At 40.8% G+C, this 16,193-nt stretch overlaps 1 protein-coding gene across 3 annotated transcripts in view; it reads left to right on the top strand.

The window, feature by feature from the left end:
- The window catches only part of WT1 (WT1 transcription factor), a 193,489-nt gene extending 185,756 nt beyond the window's left edge, over positions 1-7,733 (top strand). For 2 of the 3 annotated variants that reach the window (XM_075326602.1, XM_075326600.1), the window contains 2 exons: positions 1,303-1,395; positions 5,599-7,733. In XM_075326602.1, the coding sequence (XP_075182717.1) occupies positions 1,303-1,395; positions 5,599-5,720 (215 nt within the window). In that variant the 3' untranslated portion in view covers positions 5,721-7,733. The remainder of the gene's footprint in view (positions 1-1,302; positions 1,396-5,598) is intronic. The other variant, XM_075326601.1, reaches the window with a different exon arrangement.
- The last annotated feature ends 8,460 nt before the right edge of the window (positions 7,734-16,193 follow it).

Genomic DNA, 16,193 nt, shown 5'->3' with positions numbered 1-16,193 from the left:
ACTTATTGTGATGTTATATGGAGAGAAAAAAAAAGTACTTCTATTACGGATAAGAAGACTTAAACGTCACCTTGGTCTGTGTGGTGAGGGTCTAAAGGCCACGTCTCACTAAGCGACATCGCTAGCGACACTGCTGCTGAGTCACAGTTTTTGTGACGCAACAGCGATCTTGCTAGCAATGCCGCTGTGTGTGACATCCAGCAACGACCTGGCTCCTGCTGTGAGGTCACCGGTCATTACTGAATGTCCTGGACCATTTTTTGGTCATTGCTCTCTCGCTGTGAAGCACACATCGCTGTATTTGACAGCGAGTTAGCAACAATCTGAATGTGCAGGGAGCAGGGAGCCGGCTTCTGCGGACGCTGGTAACCAAGGTACACATCGGGTAACCAAGCAAAGCGCTTTGCTTGGTTACCCAACATTTATCTTGGTTACTAGCGTCCGCAGCTTCTAGAAGCCGGCTGCCTGCTCCCTGCACACGTAGCCAAGGTACACATCGGGTAACTATAAGCAAAGAGCTTTGCTTAGTAACCCGATGTGTACTATGTTTACCAAGCACTGCGTCGTTACATGGGTCGCTGGTGGCTGGTGGCTGATCTCTGATCGCTGTGGAGATCTGCCTTATTGACAGCTCACCAGCGACCATGTAGCGACGCGCTAGCAATCCCTGCCAGGTCAGATCGCTGGAGCGTCGCAACTGTGACGGTACCTTTACATTTTCTTGGTCTGTGTGATCAGGATCCAGTAGATAAGGTTCGAGACATCTTGCTACAGAAAATGGCATGCTCTATCTCCATTCCATTCAGATGGAGCTCTGCAAAGTGCTATTTTCTAGGGATCCCAGAGATCAGACCCCCTGGCAGCAGGACGTTATCTCATATCCTAAATTACTATCTTGGGAAAACTCCTTTAACAAAACCTAGTACACAAAATATATAGAACCTATTACTTCCAGAGTTTTCCTCCGATGCCTCCTTAGCCTTCGACCGAGTCCCTTCTGCTTCCAATTTGATAGCATATAGGAATCTGACGAACTAAATGTAATAAATCCTTTTTATTAATTCATTTACCAGAACTATTAAATTAGTAAATTATTTACATTTTGTAAGATAAATGAAAATATCACGTTATATGTGTGTAGACCATTATGTTGAACATTATTAGTGATCTGTGAAGTGCTCTTGGCCATATGAGTACAGTCTGTTGCTATTTCCATTTATATCTTACTATACTTGGCTACAAAGTAGAACAAAAGGTGGATATTTTGCATTACTAGTGACCACATCATACTCTTGCCCTCAGGTGTCAAACCCTTCCAATGTAAAACATGTGAGAGAAAGTTTTCCCGTTCTGACCACTTGAAGACGCACACCAGGACTCATACAGGTAAAACAAGTGCGTAAACCTTTATTCCCATTTATTTATTCATTTATTGTTCTAATTTTACTGTAGCATCTCAATAATAGTCTGTCTAGCTATTACTGTACATGTAAAAAAATATAAAAAATAAATGGAGGCAGCACCCCACAAAAAAATGGATGCAAATCAATTAAGTTTTAAAAGCCCATTATGGCTATGATAAAATATTAAGACTTAATTGTTTTGAACTTCATGTTTTTGAGTGGTAAATCGCACTCAATGGGCCCATAGAGCAAATCTAAACTGTGGAATCCATTTCACACAGCTCCCATTATCGCTATACCACTGGCCACTAACAGCTGCCCTTTAGGAGGCACTTAGTGAGCTATGGCGCAGTTTGCAACCGGTAGATGATGAGAAGACATGCAGATGAGTCCATGCTGTGCTTTGCTTGTTTTCAGAGAAATGAACAAAAATTCAATATTTACAGGGGTGGGAGCATTAACATTTAGCACATATCCGCAGGGCACTACAGCTTTATTCATTGTTCATGGGATTGATTGTGATCAGTCTGTGTATGGGTGACTATCTAGTTTACTAGAAGGTGGCCCGATTCTAACGTATCGGGTAGTCTAGAATGTGTATGTAGGTTAGCAGATTGAATAATAATATAATCATTAAGTCTTGAATAATGATTTTTCATTTTTTGCTCGTTGGTCTCCTGCTGTGCAGCATGCGTCGGCGTGTTTGACAGTGGGAGACCAACAATCTGAATGGGCAGGGAGCTGGGGTAAGCTAGTAACCATGGTACACATCGGTTAACTATGCAAAGCGGTTTCCATAGTTACCCGATGTGTACGCTGGTTAACAGCGTACGCCGGCTCCGGTACTCGTGTGCCGAGAGCCGGGGTAAGCTAGTAACCATGTTACACATTGGTTAACTAAGCAAAGTGGTTTCTATAGTTACCCGATGTGTACCATGGTTACCAGCCTATGCCAGCTCCGACACACGTGTGCCGGGAGCCGGGGTAAGCTAGTGGTTTCACACATCCGGCTTTTCTCTACTTTGTCAGATCTGGCGCGCTGCCGTAGGCTGGTTTCAGACGTCCGTGTTTTAGGTACGTGTGACATCCGTTTTCAACACGGATGTCACACATACCCATGATATTCTATGGTGTGCCTCACACGTCCGTGTTTGCACATGGACCGTGTGACTTTTCATGACCCCGCATGCACACACACACAGGCATCTCCGGCAGCACGGATGTCACACGGATCGCACACTAATGTGATCCGTGTGACATCAGTGTAAAACATACCGGAGAAAATATGGGTCTTTTTAATACAAATATTTTCTATATTTACTTCTCTCTAGCGATGCTGTCTCTGGCTCTGCTGCCTCCCGCTCTTTATCGCCGCTCATTATACTCACTGAATATTCAGTGCCCGGTGGAGCTGGAAGCGGGAACAGCGCTGGGGACTTCAGTGCCGGGGACCACATCGCTGGGTGAGTATACAGCAGAGTGTGTGTGTGTACATGCATGTGCGCTATGTGTGTATGCGCTCGGTATATCCATCTGTGTCTGCTATGTGTGTATACGTGCTCAGTGTGTGTGTGTGTGTGTATATACATGCATGTGCGCTATGTGTGTATGTCCTCGGTGTATCCATGTGTTTCTGCTATGTGTGTATATGTGCTCAGTGTGTGTGTGTATACATGCATGTGCGCTATGTGTGTATGCGCTCGGTGTATCCATGTGTGTCTGCTATGTGTGTGTGTGTCTGTCTTTCTGATATATGTGTGTTCTCAGTGTGTGTGTGTGTGTGTGCTTAGTGTGTATATGTGCTCAGTGTGTGTGTGTGTGTGTGTGTACATGCATGTGCGCTATGTGTGTATACGCCGGCGTATCCATGTGTGTCTGCTATGTGTGTATATGTGCTCAGTGTGTGTGTGTGTGTATGCATGTGCGCTATGTGTGTATGTGTTTGGTGTATCCATGTGTGTCTGCTGTGTGTGTGTGTGTGTGTGTACCGCCCTGAGAGGGGCCCGGCCGCTTCCTCTGCTTGCTCGGGCCGAGCCGCTCGAGGTCCGGGCTCAGGTTCTCCGTGGCACGAGCGCCTTCAGACCGGGAGCCACGTCGCTCTTGTTAAGGGGAGGCGGTGTGGGGGTTGGTGGTTGTGTAACGGGTCGTGACGCCACCCACGGGTCGTGGTGACGGGGGATGCACCACCGCTGCGGCTGAAGTGATGGCGGGCTCATCCGGGATCGGTATTGCGGCCGCAGCTGAGATGTTAGCCCCTCCGTGGGTAGGGGCTGTGTGTCCCGGGGCCCCGGTGGTGGGGTTTGGTGGACTGTAAGGGTGTGATGTTGTCGTCTGGGTGCAGGGCGCCGTGCCACGGTGTATCGTCGTGCCCGGATGGCACTGGTGTACTCACGATTGATTCACACTCAAAGTCACTGGTAAACCAAAGTTCGGTAGTGGTCGGTCCCCACGGTCGGCTGCTGAAGTCCCCTGTGGGGTTGATGGTCGCCCCTTTTCCCGTGCACCTCTGGATGTTTGTGTTTCAGCCCCCCTGCCTAAACAGTGGTAGCCCGCTCCCCGGTGTTGAGCTGCTGGAGGAGCCCTCGGTTGCTATGTGTGTATGTGCTCAGTGTATCCATGTGTGTCTATGTGTGTGTGTGTGTGTGTCTGTCTGCTATGTGTGTGTGCTCAGTGTGTGTGTGTGTGTGTGTGTACATGCATGTGCACTGTGTATATGCGCCAGTGTATCCATGTGTGTCTGCTATGTGTGTGTGTGTGTGTGTCTGTCTGCTATGTGTGTGTGCTCAGTGTGTGTGTGTGTGTGCTCAGTGTGTATATGTGCTGTGTGTGTGTGTACATGCATGTGCGCTATGTGTGTATGCGCTCGGTGTATCCATGTGTGTCTGCTATGTGTGTCTGTCTGCTATGTGTGTGTGCTCAGTGTGTGTGTGAATATGTGCTCAGTGTGTACATGCATGTGCGCTATGTGGGTATGCGTCGGTGTATCCATGTGTGTCTGCTATTTGTGTATATGTGCTCAGTGTGTGTGTGTATGCATGTGCGCTATGTGTGTATGAATGTGCGCTATGTGCGTATGCACTCGGTGTATCCATGTGTGTCTGCTATGTGTGTGTGCTCAGTGTTTGTGTGCTCAGTGTGTGTGTGCTCAGTGTGTGTGTGTGTGTGTTTGTGTGTACATGCATGTGTGCTATGTGTGTATACATGCATGTGCGCTATGTGTGTATGCGCTCGGTGTATGCATGTGTGTCTGCTATGTGTGTATATGTGCTCAGTGTGTGTGTGTGTGTGTGTGTGTGTGTGTGTGTGTGTGTTGATAGGCGGTCAGGAGCGGGAGGCAGCAGAGCCGGAGAAAGCAGGTAAATATGAAAAATATTTTTATTTCACAGACCCGTGTTTTCTCCGGTACCTGTCACACGCATGCAAACAAGGATGTCACACGTATGACCATAACCATGCATGTGACTGGTACCTGATTAAACACGGACGTCTGATAGCAGTTATACCCTGTGTAAAGTACAGTGACCGCGCCGCAAATTCCTGGTCACATGCTCTGGTCACATGACAACACGTGATCGGAGCTTGTCGCGCGGCCACTGTAGTGTACACAGTGCATGGGAGCACGCCGGATCCGACAAAGTGGAGAAAGTAACTATTCAAAGCGACAGTGCTGACGTGTGCCGGGAGCCAGGGTAAGCTAGTAACCATGTTACACATCGGGTAACTAAGGAAAGTGGTTTCTATAGTTACCCGATGTGTACCATGGTTACCAGCCTACGCCGGCTCCAGCACACGTGTGCCGGGAGCCGGGGTAAGCTAGTGGTTTCACACATCCGGCTTTTCTCCACTTTGTCTTGCCGGTGTGGGCTTCCGGGGCTGCAGCAGTCACCTGGGAGTTGGGGCTCCGTGTGGGTTCGGGGAATTCGTGAGGGGGCGGGCCCTGGCCGAGCGGCCAATGCGTGCGGGGGGGCGGAGCCAAGGCGAGGCGAGTGGTCAATGCGACGGTTGTCACTGTAACGACATAATTTTGGAGCAAGACAGACAGACAGACAGAATAAGACAATTATATATATAGATGGTTCAATTCTTCTAACTTAAAAGACTTTCTTGCATGCTTAATTATTGCATTTCTGTCAGTTTGTCTGGTTCTCAGCGGTCTTAGATGTTCCTCTATAACTGGACATTTCTATGTTAACAGGTGAGAAGCCTTTCAGTTGCAGATGGCCTAGCTGTCAGAAGAAGTTTGCCAGGTCTGATGAATTAGTCCGACATCACAACATGCATCAAAGAAATATGACCAAGCTTCAGCTGGCTCTATAGGCGCTGAGGGATCAGGGCAATTAGACTCTTATGTCTACTGTGTTATATATATATATATATATATATATATATATAAAGCTTCCAGCAAATCCATCTGACAGATTACTAGATATTATTGAAGAAGTGGGATTCCGGATGGTTGACCTCACCACAGGAATTAGTGTGTTCATCTATGTTAACGGCCATAGTGCAAGAGACCTATAGGTTCTTTCGACATCCCTTTGGGGCTCTTTCATTTTCTTGGAATGATCCATAGACTCCTTTGGATAAAATTAGTATTTGGACACTGATATGAATGTGGACAACCTTGGACAACATTGGTCAATTGAACAGCTATACATATGCTGTATATATACCTTATTTCACTTATTTATCTTGCAGAGATGCAATCTGCAGCATGAACTAAAAATCTATAGTGGTGACATTGATGTAGTGGTGTGTGTTGAGGTGTCAAAGCTACTGATTTTCCTCTCAGTCTTGATACCAGTTCATAGTTTTTTCTGCAAGATGTTTTATTTCATGCAAAAATATAACCAGCACACATGTTTTCCTGCTCTTTGGCAGTTGCAACAATCATCTCACTTCATTGATGACAATTATCATTGTCCATGCAGTTTGCTTGGAACTAGAATTGTGGGTGAAAAGGAAGAGTTGCATGGCTCACAAAAAAACACTAAGCTTTGGTAAGGTTTGGTCTCCATCATGATCTAGGCTAAGCCAAAATTAATACATCTATGAATCAAAATGTTTGATTAAAAAATTGAATCTCTAACAATTAAAAATTACCATCATAGTACAAAAGTCTGATTTTGACTGTAAGGTTGGTTGTCCAGAGTCCATATGTCATTCCATCCCATAGCCAATACTGCACATATTCAATTTTTTTTTAATAACCTATCATCTTACCCTATCATCCTACTTTCCATCATGGAAATGGAGAAAAAGGTTGTGCTCCTATATGTACGTTGCTTACTATGTATATTGCAATTCACAAACTCCATGACGTGAATGAGGTTTGGATCCCACATTGTTCCCTTATGAGTTTGGCCACTTTGTGCCTAGTGTGAACAAATGAGTTCAAAAGATAAATATTGTGTAAGCAACTTTTTTAAATATACTTTCCAGAAGTTGTGTTCTATTCTTCCTGTCTGTAAAGCTATCCTTCCCTCTCTAAAGTCATATACCTTTATTATAAGACCTTCCTATGGGGAAAATGGCGGCAGACGAAGGGATTGTGGGTAGATTTGTTCCTCAGCCTCCCCTACTTACGCACTGCATTTTAGGTATTATGATGGAGATCCAGTAAAGCAGTCCAGTAAAGCAATGCAAAACATTGCTGTTCATCAAAGATGGCTGGGGTGATCCCACACGTGCCCCTTTATCTGGGGCTATTTGTTTGGTTGGGAGTTGGAATGAAAGGCTTTGCTCTCATGGGGGCTTGACTGCACAAATAGAGAAAGAGGTGCAGAATGTCTAAAAAGTATATAAGGGAAAGTTGCACATACTGTACTAATTTTTCATCACATTAAACATGAAATATCCAACTCCTCTTAATTCACAAGGGGCAATATATGAGTCCAATATGTTTCTTTTGTAAAAGTATGCAAGTGTGTGAGTGAGATGTTTTTATTTTTATTATTGAATGTTGCGTTGAAGAATTATTTTTTGTAGACTTAATTTATTTACAGCTTTGAATAGAAGTTAACAGTTTGCCAATAAAAATGCCTAGGGACCAAGCACGCTTCTACTTTATCCATGGCACTAGAGTTAACTCTGGAGTTACATACTTGCTGATGGGTACATGGAAAATACCACAAGTACAACACCTGAACCCTATCTATAAACCAGTCAGCTGATTGCATATCCATTTACAGTATTGTCATGTATTTCAGAGGAAAAATTTGATGTTCAATTCTTGGAAGCGGTTTGACATTTGTGAACAGTGTAAAGGCTGCACTGGTTTTGTGGCCATTAATTGTAAATATGCTGCTTAAATGGTATTAAAATGTAATATGAGGTGACGTAATAGTTGTTTTGTCATTTCTAAACAGTTTATCCTTATTGTGTCAGATCTAATATTAATAATGCATAAATCATAGGATCATAGATTTGGATGACCAGAGTCATCTGGTCTAATCCCCTATCCAGTCTCTTTTTGAAGACTTCCATTGAAGGGGAACTGACTATCCCTTCTGGGAACCTGTTTTACTCATTGATCACCCTTACTGTCAAAAAGTTTTTTCTAATATCTAATCTGTGCCTCCTCCAATTCAGTTTCATCCCATTGCTTTTAGTCTTTCCTTGTGAAAATGAGATTTAAGGGGGCTTTACACGTAACGACATTGCTAACGAGATGTCGTTGGGGGTCACGGAATTTGTGACGCACATCCGGCCTCGTTAGCGACGTTGTTGCGTGTGAAACGTAGTAACGACCGCTAACGATCAAAATTACTCACCTAATCGTTGACACGTCGTTCTAATCCCAAATATCATTGCTGTTGCAGGACGCAGGTTGTACGTCGTTCCTGAGGCAGCACACATCGCTATGTGTGACACCCCAGGAACAAGGAACAACACCTTACCTGCGTCCTTTGGCAATGAGGTGGCCGTCACTTTCTTTCGGCTGCTATCCGCCCCTCCGCTTCTATTGGACGGCTGCCGTGTGACGTCGCTGTGACGCCGCACAAACTGCCCCCTTAGAAAGGAGGCGGTTTGCCGGCCACAACGACGTCGCTAGGCAGGTAAGTATGTGTGACGGGTCCTAGAGATGTTGAGCACCACGGGCAACGATTTGCCTGTGATGCACAACCGACGCGGGCGAGTGCGTTCACCAGCAACATCGCTAGCGATGTTGCTGCATGTAAAGCAGCCTTAAGACTGGACCTTCTACAGTGTGACAGCCCTTGAGATATTTGTAGACAGCTATTAAGTATCTTCTCAGTCTTCTTTTTACAGGCTAAACATTCCCAAATCCTGTAACCGTTCCTCATATGACTTGGTTTGCAGACCAGTCACCATTCAGTTCTCTCTTCTCTGAACTTGCTCCAGTTTGTTGATGTCTTTTTTTAAAATGTGGTGCCCAGAACTAGACATAGTATTCCAGATGAGCCACAATTGACCAATAGCAAAGAAGGGGATAAGTGGTGCCTCACCAGATTCCAACAGAACACAGGTGCCTGGAACAAGTGGCTGGATAGCACTCATAAGCAGCAATGAAAAACAGGAAAAAATTCTGGCACCAGGCGTCTCTTCATTAAAATCTTCAATATTTTATTTGCATGTCAAGAATAAAAAAATCAAGTGGGGACGTAGCCCATAAACGTCTGACGCGTTTCAAACAAAGTTCTTAATCATAGGCATTTAGGGGCTGCGTCCCCTCATGAATTTTTTATTCTTGACATGAAAATAAATATTGAAGGTTTTAATGAAGAGACGCCTGGTGCCAGAATTTTTTCCTGTTTTTTATTATTCCAGATAAGGTCTGACCAAAGAAGAGTAGAAGGCAATAATTACTTCACATGATCTAGACTCTATGCTTCTGTTAATACATCCCAGAATTGTTTCCCTTTTTTACTGCTGCATCACACTGTTGACTCATGTTCAGTCTGTGATCTATTAGTACGCCCAATTCTTTTTCACACATGCTGTTCCTCCCATTCTGTATATGTTTTTTTTTTTTTCATTTTTCTTGTCCAGATGTAGGACTTTGCATTTTTCTATATTAAAAACCATTCTGTTCCAGTTTGCATAGCTTTTTTTTAATCCTTTCTCTGTCTTCTCTAGTATTAGGTAGCCCTCCTAGCTTTATGTCATCAGCAAATTTAATCAGTTTACCCTCAATTCCTTCATCTAAATCATTGAAAAAGATGTGGAACAACACAGGGCCCAGGACAGAGCCGTGTGGTACCCCGCATGAGATATTCTTCCAAATAACCAACAAGGGATATTTTTTCATTAATGAAAGTGTGCAAGGCAGTGTTAGATTGGAGTACCTTGTGCACAGAAGAGAAATTTCTGAGAGGTACCCTTTAAATTTACATAACATGGACATTTTAATTGCTTCTTAAGCTTTGCAGTCATCATTGCTATCAGACATGTCATTAATGAGGTTTTATTAGTTATCTGTGCATGAATCTATAGAAATAAACCCTAGAGGGAAGAGATCGGCTCCAAAGTTAGCTCCAGATGGGGTTGCTTCTATTGGTTATTGATACTTGGATGAAATTGGGGCCTATGATTGTCTTAGACACTGAACAAACATAAGAATGCACCAAAACACTGGTGGGTCAGTAAAAAGGACAGTTAAAAGGACAGGTGAAGGTAAATGAGTCTTACACAAGAGAAATACATTTCTATATTGTTTAAGAGATCCTTTAACCAAGTTTAATATTCCTCTCTGTACAGTATATTTAGCAATTTACTTGCCAGAGCAGACGCTTGAGCTTCAGAGCTGCTGTGCTCTTAGCTTTGTGTTCCTCTCTGGTCTCCTGACATAACCAATGTGGTGTGATCTCTGCAGTGAATGCAGCCTTCACATATTTGTCTTGGCAGAATAAGCACTGCTGTCCAGTTGTCAAATTATTCATAAATGTCTAAAAGGAATAATAGTGGAACGGTACAACAAAAGTTTTGAAGAAAAATGAAGTATTTATTAACTAACACAGGCATATCACGAGAGCTGTTAGTTCCTTTTTAAAAGGGCACAGGTCTACAAGAAATTGGAAAGACATAACTGGAAATACTCTAATTCCCAAGCACTGATCATATTGACAAAAGAAAAGAAAAAATAATTTTGATCCTAGAAATCTGTCGTTTTCATTATATTGTAAAATTTCTATGGTTACAGTTGTGCTGGAGAGTTTATGAACCTTTCAGAATTTTCCATGTACCTTTATTTTCAGTATTTGGTGCTACTGCCTTGTGCAGCAATAACTGCATATAAACATTTCCTGTAACTATTAATTAGTCCTGCACATCGGCTTGGAGGAATTTTAGCCCACTTCTCTCTACAACTCGTCTAAGGGTAAGCACACATGGTGAGCAATGCGGAGCGCGTAGAATGCGATAAAAAAATCACATTCCCCTCGGACCAATATTACTTTATGGGCCCGCTCCCATGAGCAATTTTTTTCTCAGCCCTAATCAAGCCAAGAAAACACAGCATGCTGTGGGTGGAATGTGAACCTGTTTCACTCGCACCCATTCAAGTCTATGGGGCAAGAGAAACATTGAATTGCACTCGCATTACAGCGGAGTGCAATTCGATTCTCGCATCAGCCAGCAACAGAGGAGATGGGGAGATAATCCCTCCCTCTCCTCCACAACACCGGCCCTCCCCTCCGCAGCTGTGGTCTGATTGCAGGATTGGATCACAGTCGCATGACACTCAGCTCCCGCTGTGCTGTGAGTGTGAGCCAAGTGGAATGTGAGCACTCGCACTAATAACCATGTGGCCTCATCCTAATTCTCTGTTATGTTGGTGGATTTCCTGCCATAAAGGCTTGTTTCAAGTTCTTCCACAACATTTCTACAGGATTAAGGTCCAACCATGCCAAAACTTTACCTATATTCTTCCTTAACCACTCTTTTGTAGAACGCCATGTGTGCTTAGCGTGTTATCTTGCTGTTCTAGAGATTCAACTCAAGGACACATTTCCTGACATTTTTCTTAAGAATTTGCTGATATGATTAAAAATGTATATTCCATCAATGATTATATGTCGTCCCAGTCAAGATGCACCAAAGTATGGCCAAACTATCATTCTACCACCACTGTGGGATGTTATGAGGTTTTCTCTGCATTGTTTTTATTTCTCCAAACATAACGTTTCTCATTTAGACCAAAACACTTTCCTTTGGTCTCATCCACCTACAAAACATAGCTTTAATAGCTTTCTGGTTTGTCCATGTGATCTTTTGATCCTTAGAAAACTGCAGACATGCATTTTAAATTTGAATTATGAATTTTAATGTTAGAAAATGTAGAGGAGAAGTTTAGTTACTTCGAAATTACATTGGGTTTATCAAGGTACCTTTTTTTTCATTTAAATGTTTTTATTAATTTAACACAAAGTAATATGAATATAACCAGACATGTTATGAAAATATACATTGCTGATTTTAGTAAACAACACACGTCAATATTCTAGGTTATAGAATGTTACTTTTAAATTTAACCACTACATACTAAACTACTGCAACAATAAAATACATTAACTTTTAATCTGTCTTCTTTACTCATTGGAGTGGAAATCACCAAATTACAACATATCAATCAATCATAACCACAAGGATATTTTAGATACGTAAATTATTAAATATATAACTGGGAGAGGGGGAAAAAAAAAAACAAAAAAAAAAAACAAAAACACAGGTTTAAATAGTTATTTATCATTAGGTTATTCCATCTTTCCCAAATGTTTTGGGTATCGATTATTAAAAGTGGCGAAACTTCTCTCATAATTATTATGACGCATTATCGTTTCTTTAATTTCTGCAATCAATGGTATATCTGTCTTTTTCCATTTAGCCGCTATATGAATTTTGACAATTAAAAAAATGTGAATAACTGGGTATTTGTCTTTGGTAATGCTATCTAAATCTAATGATAGAAGAGCCATTTGAGGTGTAATAGTGATACTATTTCCAAGAATTTGATTTATTAAAAGGTTAACCTCCCTCCAAAGACATCTTAATTTGGGACAAGACTAAAATATGTGAAGAATATCTCCCTTTAAATTACATCCTCTCCAGCATAAATGGGAATTATTACTTGAAAAGAGCGATAGCTTATAAGGAGTAAAGTACCACCTAGAAAGCAATTTATAATAAGCTTCATGAAGTGTTAAACATATATTAGAGGAGTATGTATCTCCAATACATCTATTCCACTTTTCCAAGGAAAAGGTGTTTTCTAACTCTTTTTCCCATTTTATCATAAATGGCCTTTTTTCAAAGAGAATGTCTCTGTTGAATACTTCATATATACAGTTAGGTCCAGAAATATTTGGACAGTGACACAATTTTCGCGAGTTGGGCTCTGCATGCCACCACATTGGATTTGAAATGAAACCTCTACAACAGAATTCAAGTGCAGATTGTAACGTTTAATTTGAAGGTTTGAACAAAAATATCTGATAGAAATTGTAGGAATTGTACACATTTCTTTACAAACACTCCACATTTTAGGAGGTCAAAAGTAATTGGACAAATAAACCAAACCCAAACAAAATATTTTTATTTTCAATATTTTGTTGCGAATCCTTTGGAGGCAATCACTGCCTTAAGTCTGGAACCCATGGACATCACCAAACGCTGGGTTTCCTCCTTCTTAATGCTTTGCCAGGCCTTTACAGCCGCAGCCTTCAGGTCTTGCTTGTTTGTGGGTCTTTCCGTCTTAAGTCTGGATTTGAGCAAGTGAAATGCATGCTCAATTGGGTTAAGATCTGGTGATTGACTTGGCCATTGCAGAATGTTCCACTTTTTTGCACTCATGAACTCCTGGGTAGCTTTGGCTGTATGCTTGGGGTCATTGTCCATCTGTACTATGAAGCGCTGTCCGATCAACTTTGCGGCATTTGGCTGAATCTGGGCTGAAAGTATATCCCGGTACACTTCAGAATTCATCCGGCTACTATTGTCTGCTGTTATGTCATCAATAAACACAAGTGACCCAGTGCCATTGAAAGCCATGCATGGCCATGCCATCACGTTGCCTCCACCATGTTTTACAGAGGATGTGGTGTGCCTTGGATCATGTGCCGTTCCCTTTCTTCTCCAAACTTTTTTCTTCCTATCATTCTGGTAGAGGTTGATCTTTGTCTCATCTGTCCATAGAATACTTTTCCAGAACTGAGCTGGCTTCATGAGGTGTTTTTCAGCAAATTTAACTCTGGCCTGTCTATTTTTGGAATTGATGAATGGTTTGCATCTAGATGTGAACCCTTTGTATTTACTTTCATGGAGTCTTCTCTTTACTGTTGACTTAGAGACAGATACACCTACTTCACTGAGAGTGTTCTGGACTTCAGTTGATGTTGTGAACGGGTTCTTCTTCACCAAAGAAAGTATGCGGCGATCATCCACCACTGTTGTCATCCGTGGACGCCCAGGCCTTTTTGAGTTCCCAAGCTCACCAGTCAATTCCTTTTTTCTCAGAATGTACCCGACTGTTGATTTTGCTAATCCAAGCATGTCTGCTATCTCTCTGATGGATTTTTTCTTTTTTTTCAGCCTCAGGATGTTCTGCTTCACCTCAATTGAGAGTTCCTTAGGCCGCATGTTGTCTGGTCACAGCAACAGCTTCCAAATGCAAAACCAAACACCTGTAATCAACCCCAGACCTTTTAACTACTTCATTGATTACAGGTTAACGAGGGAGACGCCTTCAGAGTTAATTGCAGCCCTTAGAGTCCCTTGTCCAATTATTTTTGGTCCCTTTAAAAAGAGGAGGCTATGCATTACAGAGCTATGATTCCTAAACCCTTTCTCCGATTTGGATGTGAAAACTCTCATATTGCAGCTGGGAGTGTGCACTTTCAGCCCATATTATATATATAATTGTATTTCTTAACATGTTTTTGTAAACAGCTAAAATAACAAAACTTGTGTCACTGTCCAAATATTTCTGGACCTAACTGTACATCTAGTTTGCCAAATAATATTATTATTGGCATTACAGATAAGATTACAAGATTGTTCAGTTAATAAATGGTTGTCTTTTAGTAAAGTGGAGATAATTTTTCTGATAGATAAATAGCTGTAGAAATCAATATCTGGTAAATCATGTTGTTTTTTTAGAGTTTGAAAAGAAATAAAATTAGTCCCATCATGTAAATCCAATTTTTTTTTAAGATTTCTCTTCCTCCATAATTCTGGAGTTTTGACTTCTGGGAGCCAATTGAAAAGGTAGGGGGGGTATTCTTTATTTGTTCATATTTATTACTTTTTTTATTTAAACCCGCTAATTTTCTCCATGTTAAGATAGTTGCACATAAAATGGGAGATTCAGGAAGAGGTTGATGAGGATTCATTAGATTATGAATGATTAATGAATATAAAGGAATATTATTATGTAAGTCAGTTTCAATCTCCTTCCATGTAGTAGTAAGATTATCTTTAAACCAAATTTGACTTTGTCTAATTAAATTAGTATAGAAATAACTGTAAATATTAGGTAAGCCTAAGCCTCCTCTTTTTTTCTTTTTCATTAGAATATAGTTAGCTACCCTTGTTCTTTTTTTATTTGAAACAAAGGTATTAATGAGAGACTGAATCTTACTCAAGTAATTTTCTGGAACAAAAAGGGGAATAGTTCTAAAATAGTATAATATTTTTGGAATAATCATCATTTTAATAGAGGATATTCTTCCAAACCAAGTGAGTTCATACTTTGTTAAGTTTTTTAAGTCTGACTGAATTATTTTAATTAGGTTCTCCATATTAATGCTATTATGGATTTTATATCCCTAGTTAGTTTAATTCCCAAATATGAGATTGTATGTGTAGCCCAATTAAAATCTGTTAGATTTTTAATTTCCTCTGTTATACCATGAATGAGATTAAATTCTAAAATATTTGATTTTGTAATATTTACTTTAAAAAAAGAAATTCTTGCAAATTCATCTAAACTATACAGAACTTCTGTTATGGAAGTTACTGGATTTGATAGGGATAATATGATGTCATCTACGAACAGGCAATTCTTAAAATCACTATTTTTAATTGGATTCCTTCAATATTAGCATTTTCTCTGATATATTCAGCCACGGGGTTCTAAGATTAGGGCGAATAGTAAAGGAGATAAGGGACATCCTTGACGGGTACCATTAGTTAAGTTAAATGACATGGATAAAAATTTATTTGCATATACTTTTGCTGAGGGACAAGAATATAGAGCAAGAATGGAATTTAAAATTTGATTTTTTAGGCCAAATTTAAGTAATGTTGCTTTCATATATAACCAATTGATTCTATCAAATGCTTTTTCGGCATCAAGAGTGATAAGTAATGTTGGATCCTTCTTATTGTTCATAATGTTGATTAGATTGATAATTCTACGGGTACCATCAGATATTTGACGACCTTGAATGAAACCTAGCTGGTCATTAGAAATTAGTCTGGGTAGAATCTTTTTTAGCCTATTAGCGATAATTTTGGAATAAATTTTAATATCAGAATTTATAAATGAGATAGGTCTATAGTTTTTAACGAATTCTAAGTCTTCCTTAGTTTTAGGAATTAAAGTTATAGTGGCTTGGAGCATTTCCTTTGGGAATTGATCTGTTAAAGTAGCTTTGTTAAAAATGTTGACTAGGTGGGGAGTTAGTAAGTTGGGAAAGGCCTTAAAATATTCGTTTGTAAAACCGTCTGGACCTGGGGATTTTCCAATTTTTAACAGTTTAATTACATTTATTACCTCATCAAATACAAATGGGGAGTTTAAAGTAGATAATTTGTCTTCTGAGATTGAGG

The sequence above is a fragment of the Anomaloglossus baeobatrachus genome, chromosome 10 (genome assembly GCF_048569485.1).
Source record: "Anomaloglossus baeobatrachus isolate aAnoBae1 chromosome 10, aAnoBae1.hap1, whole genome shotgun sequence".
NCBI classification, from domain to species: domain Eukaryota; kingdom Metazoa; phylum Chordata; class Amphibia; order Anura; family Aromobatidae; genus Anomaloglossus; species Anomaloglossus baeobatrachus.
Note: the sequence above shows the minus strand (reverse complement) of the source record. Positions and strands in the feature narration are given on the sequence as shown.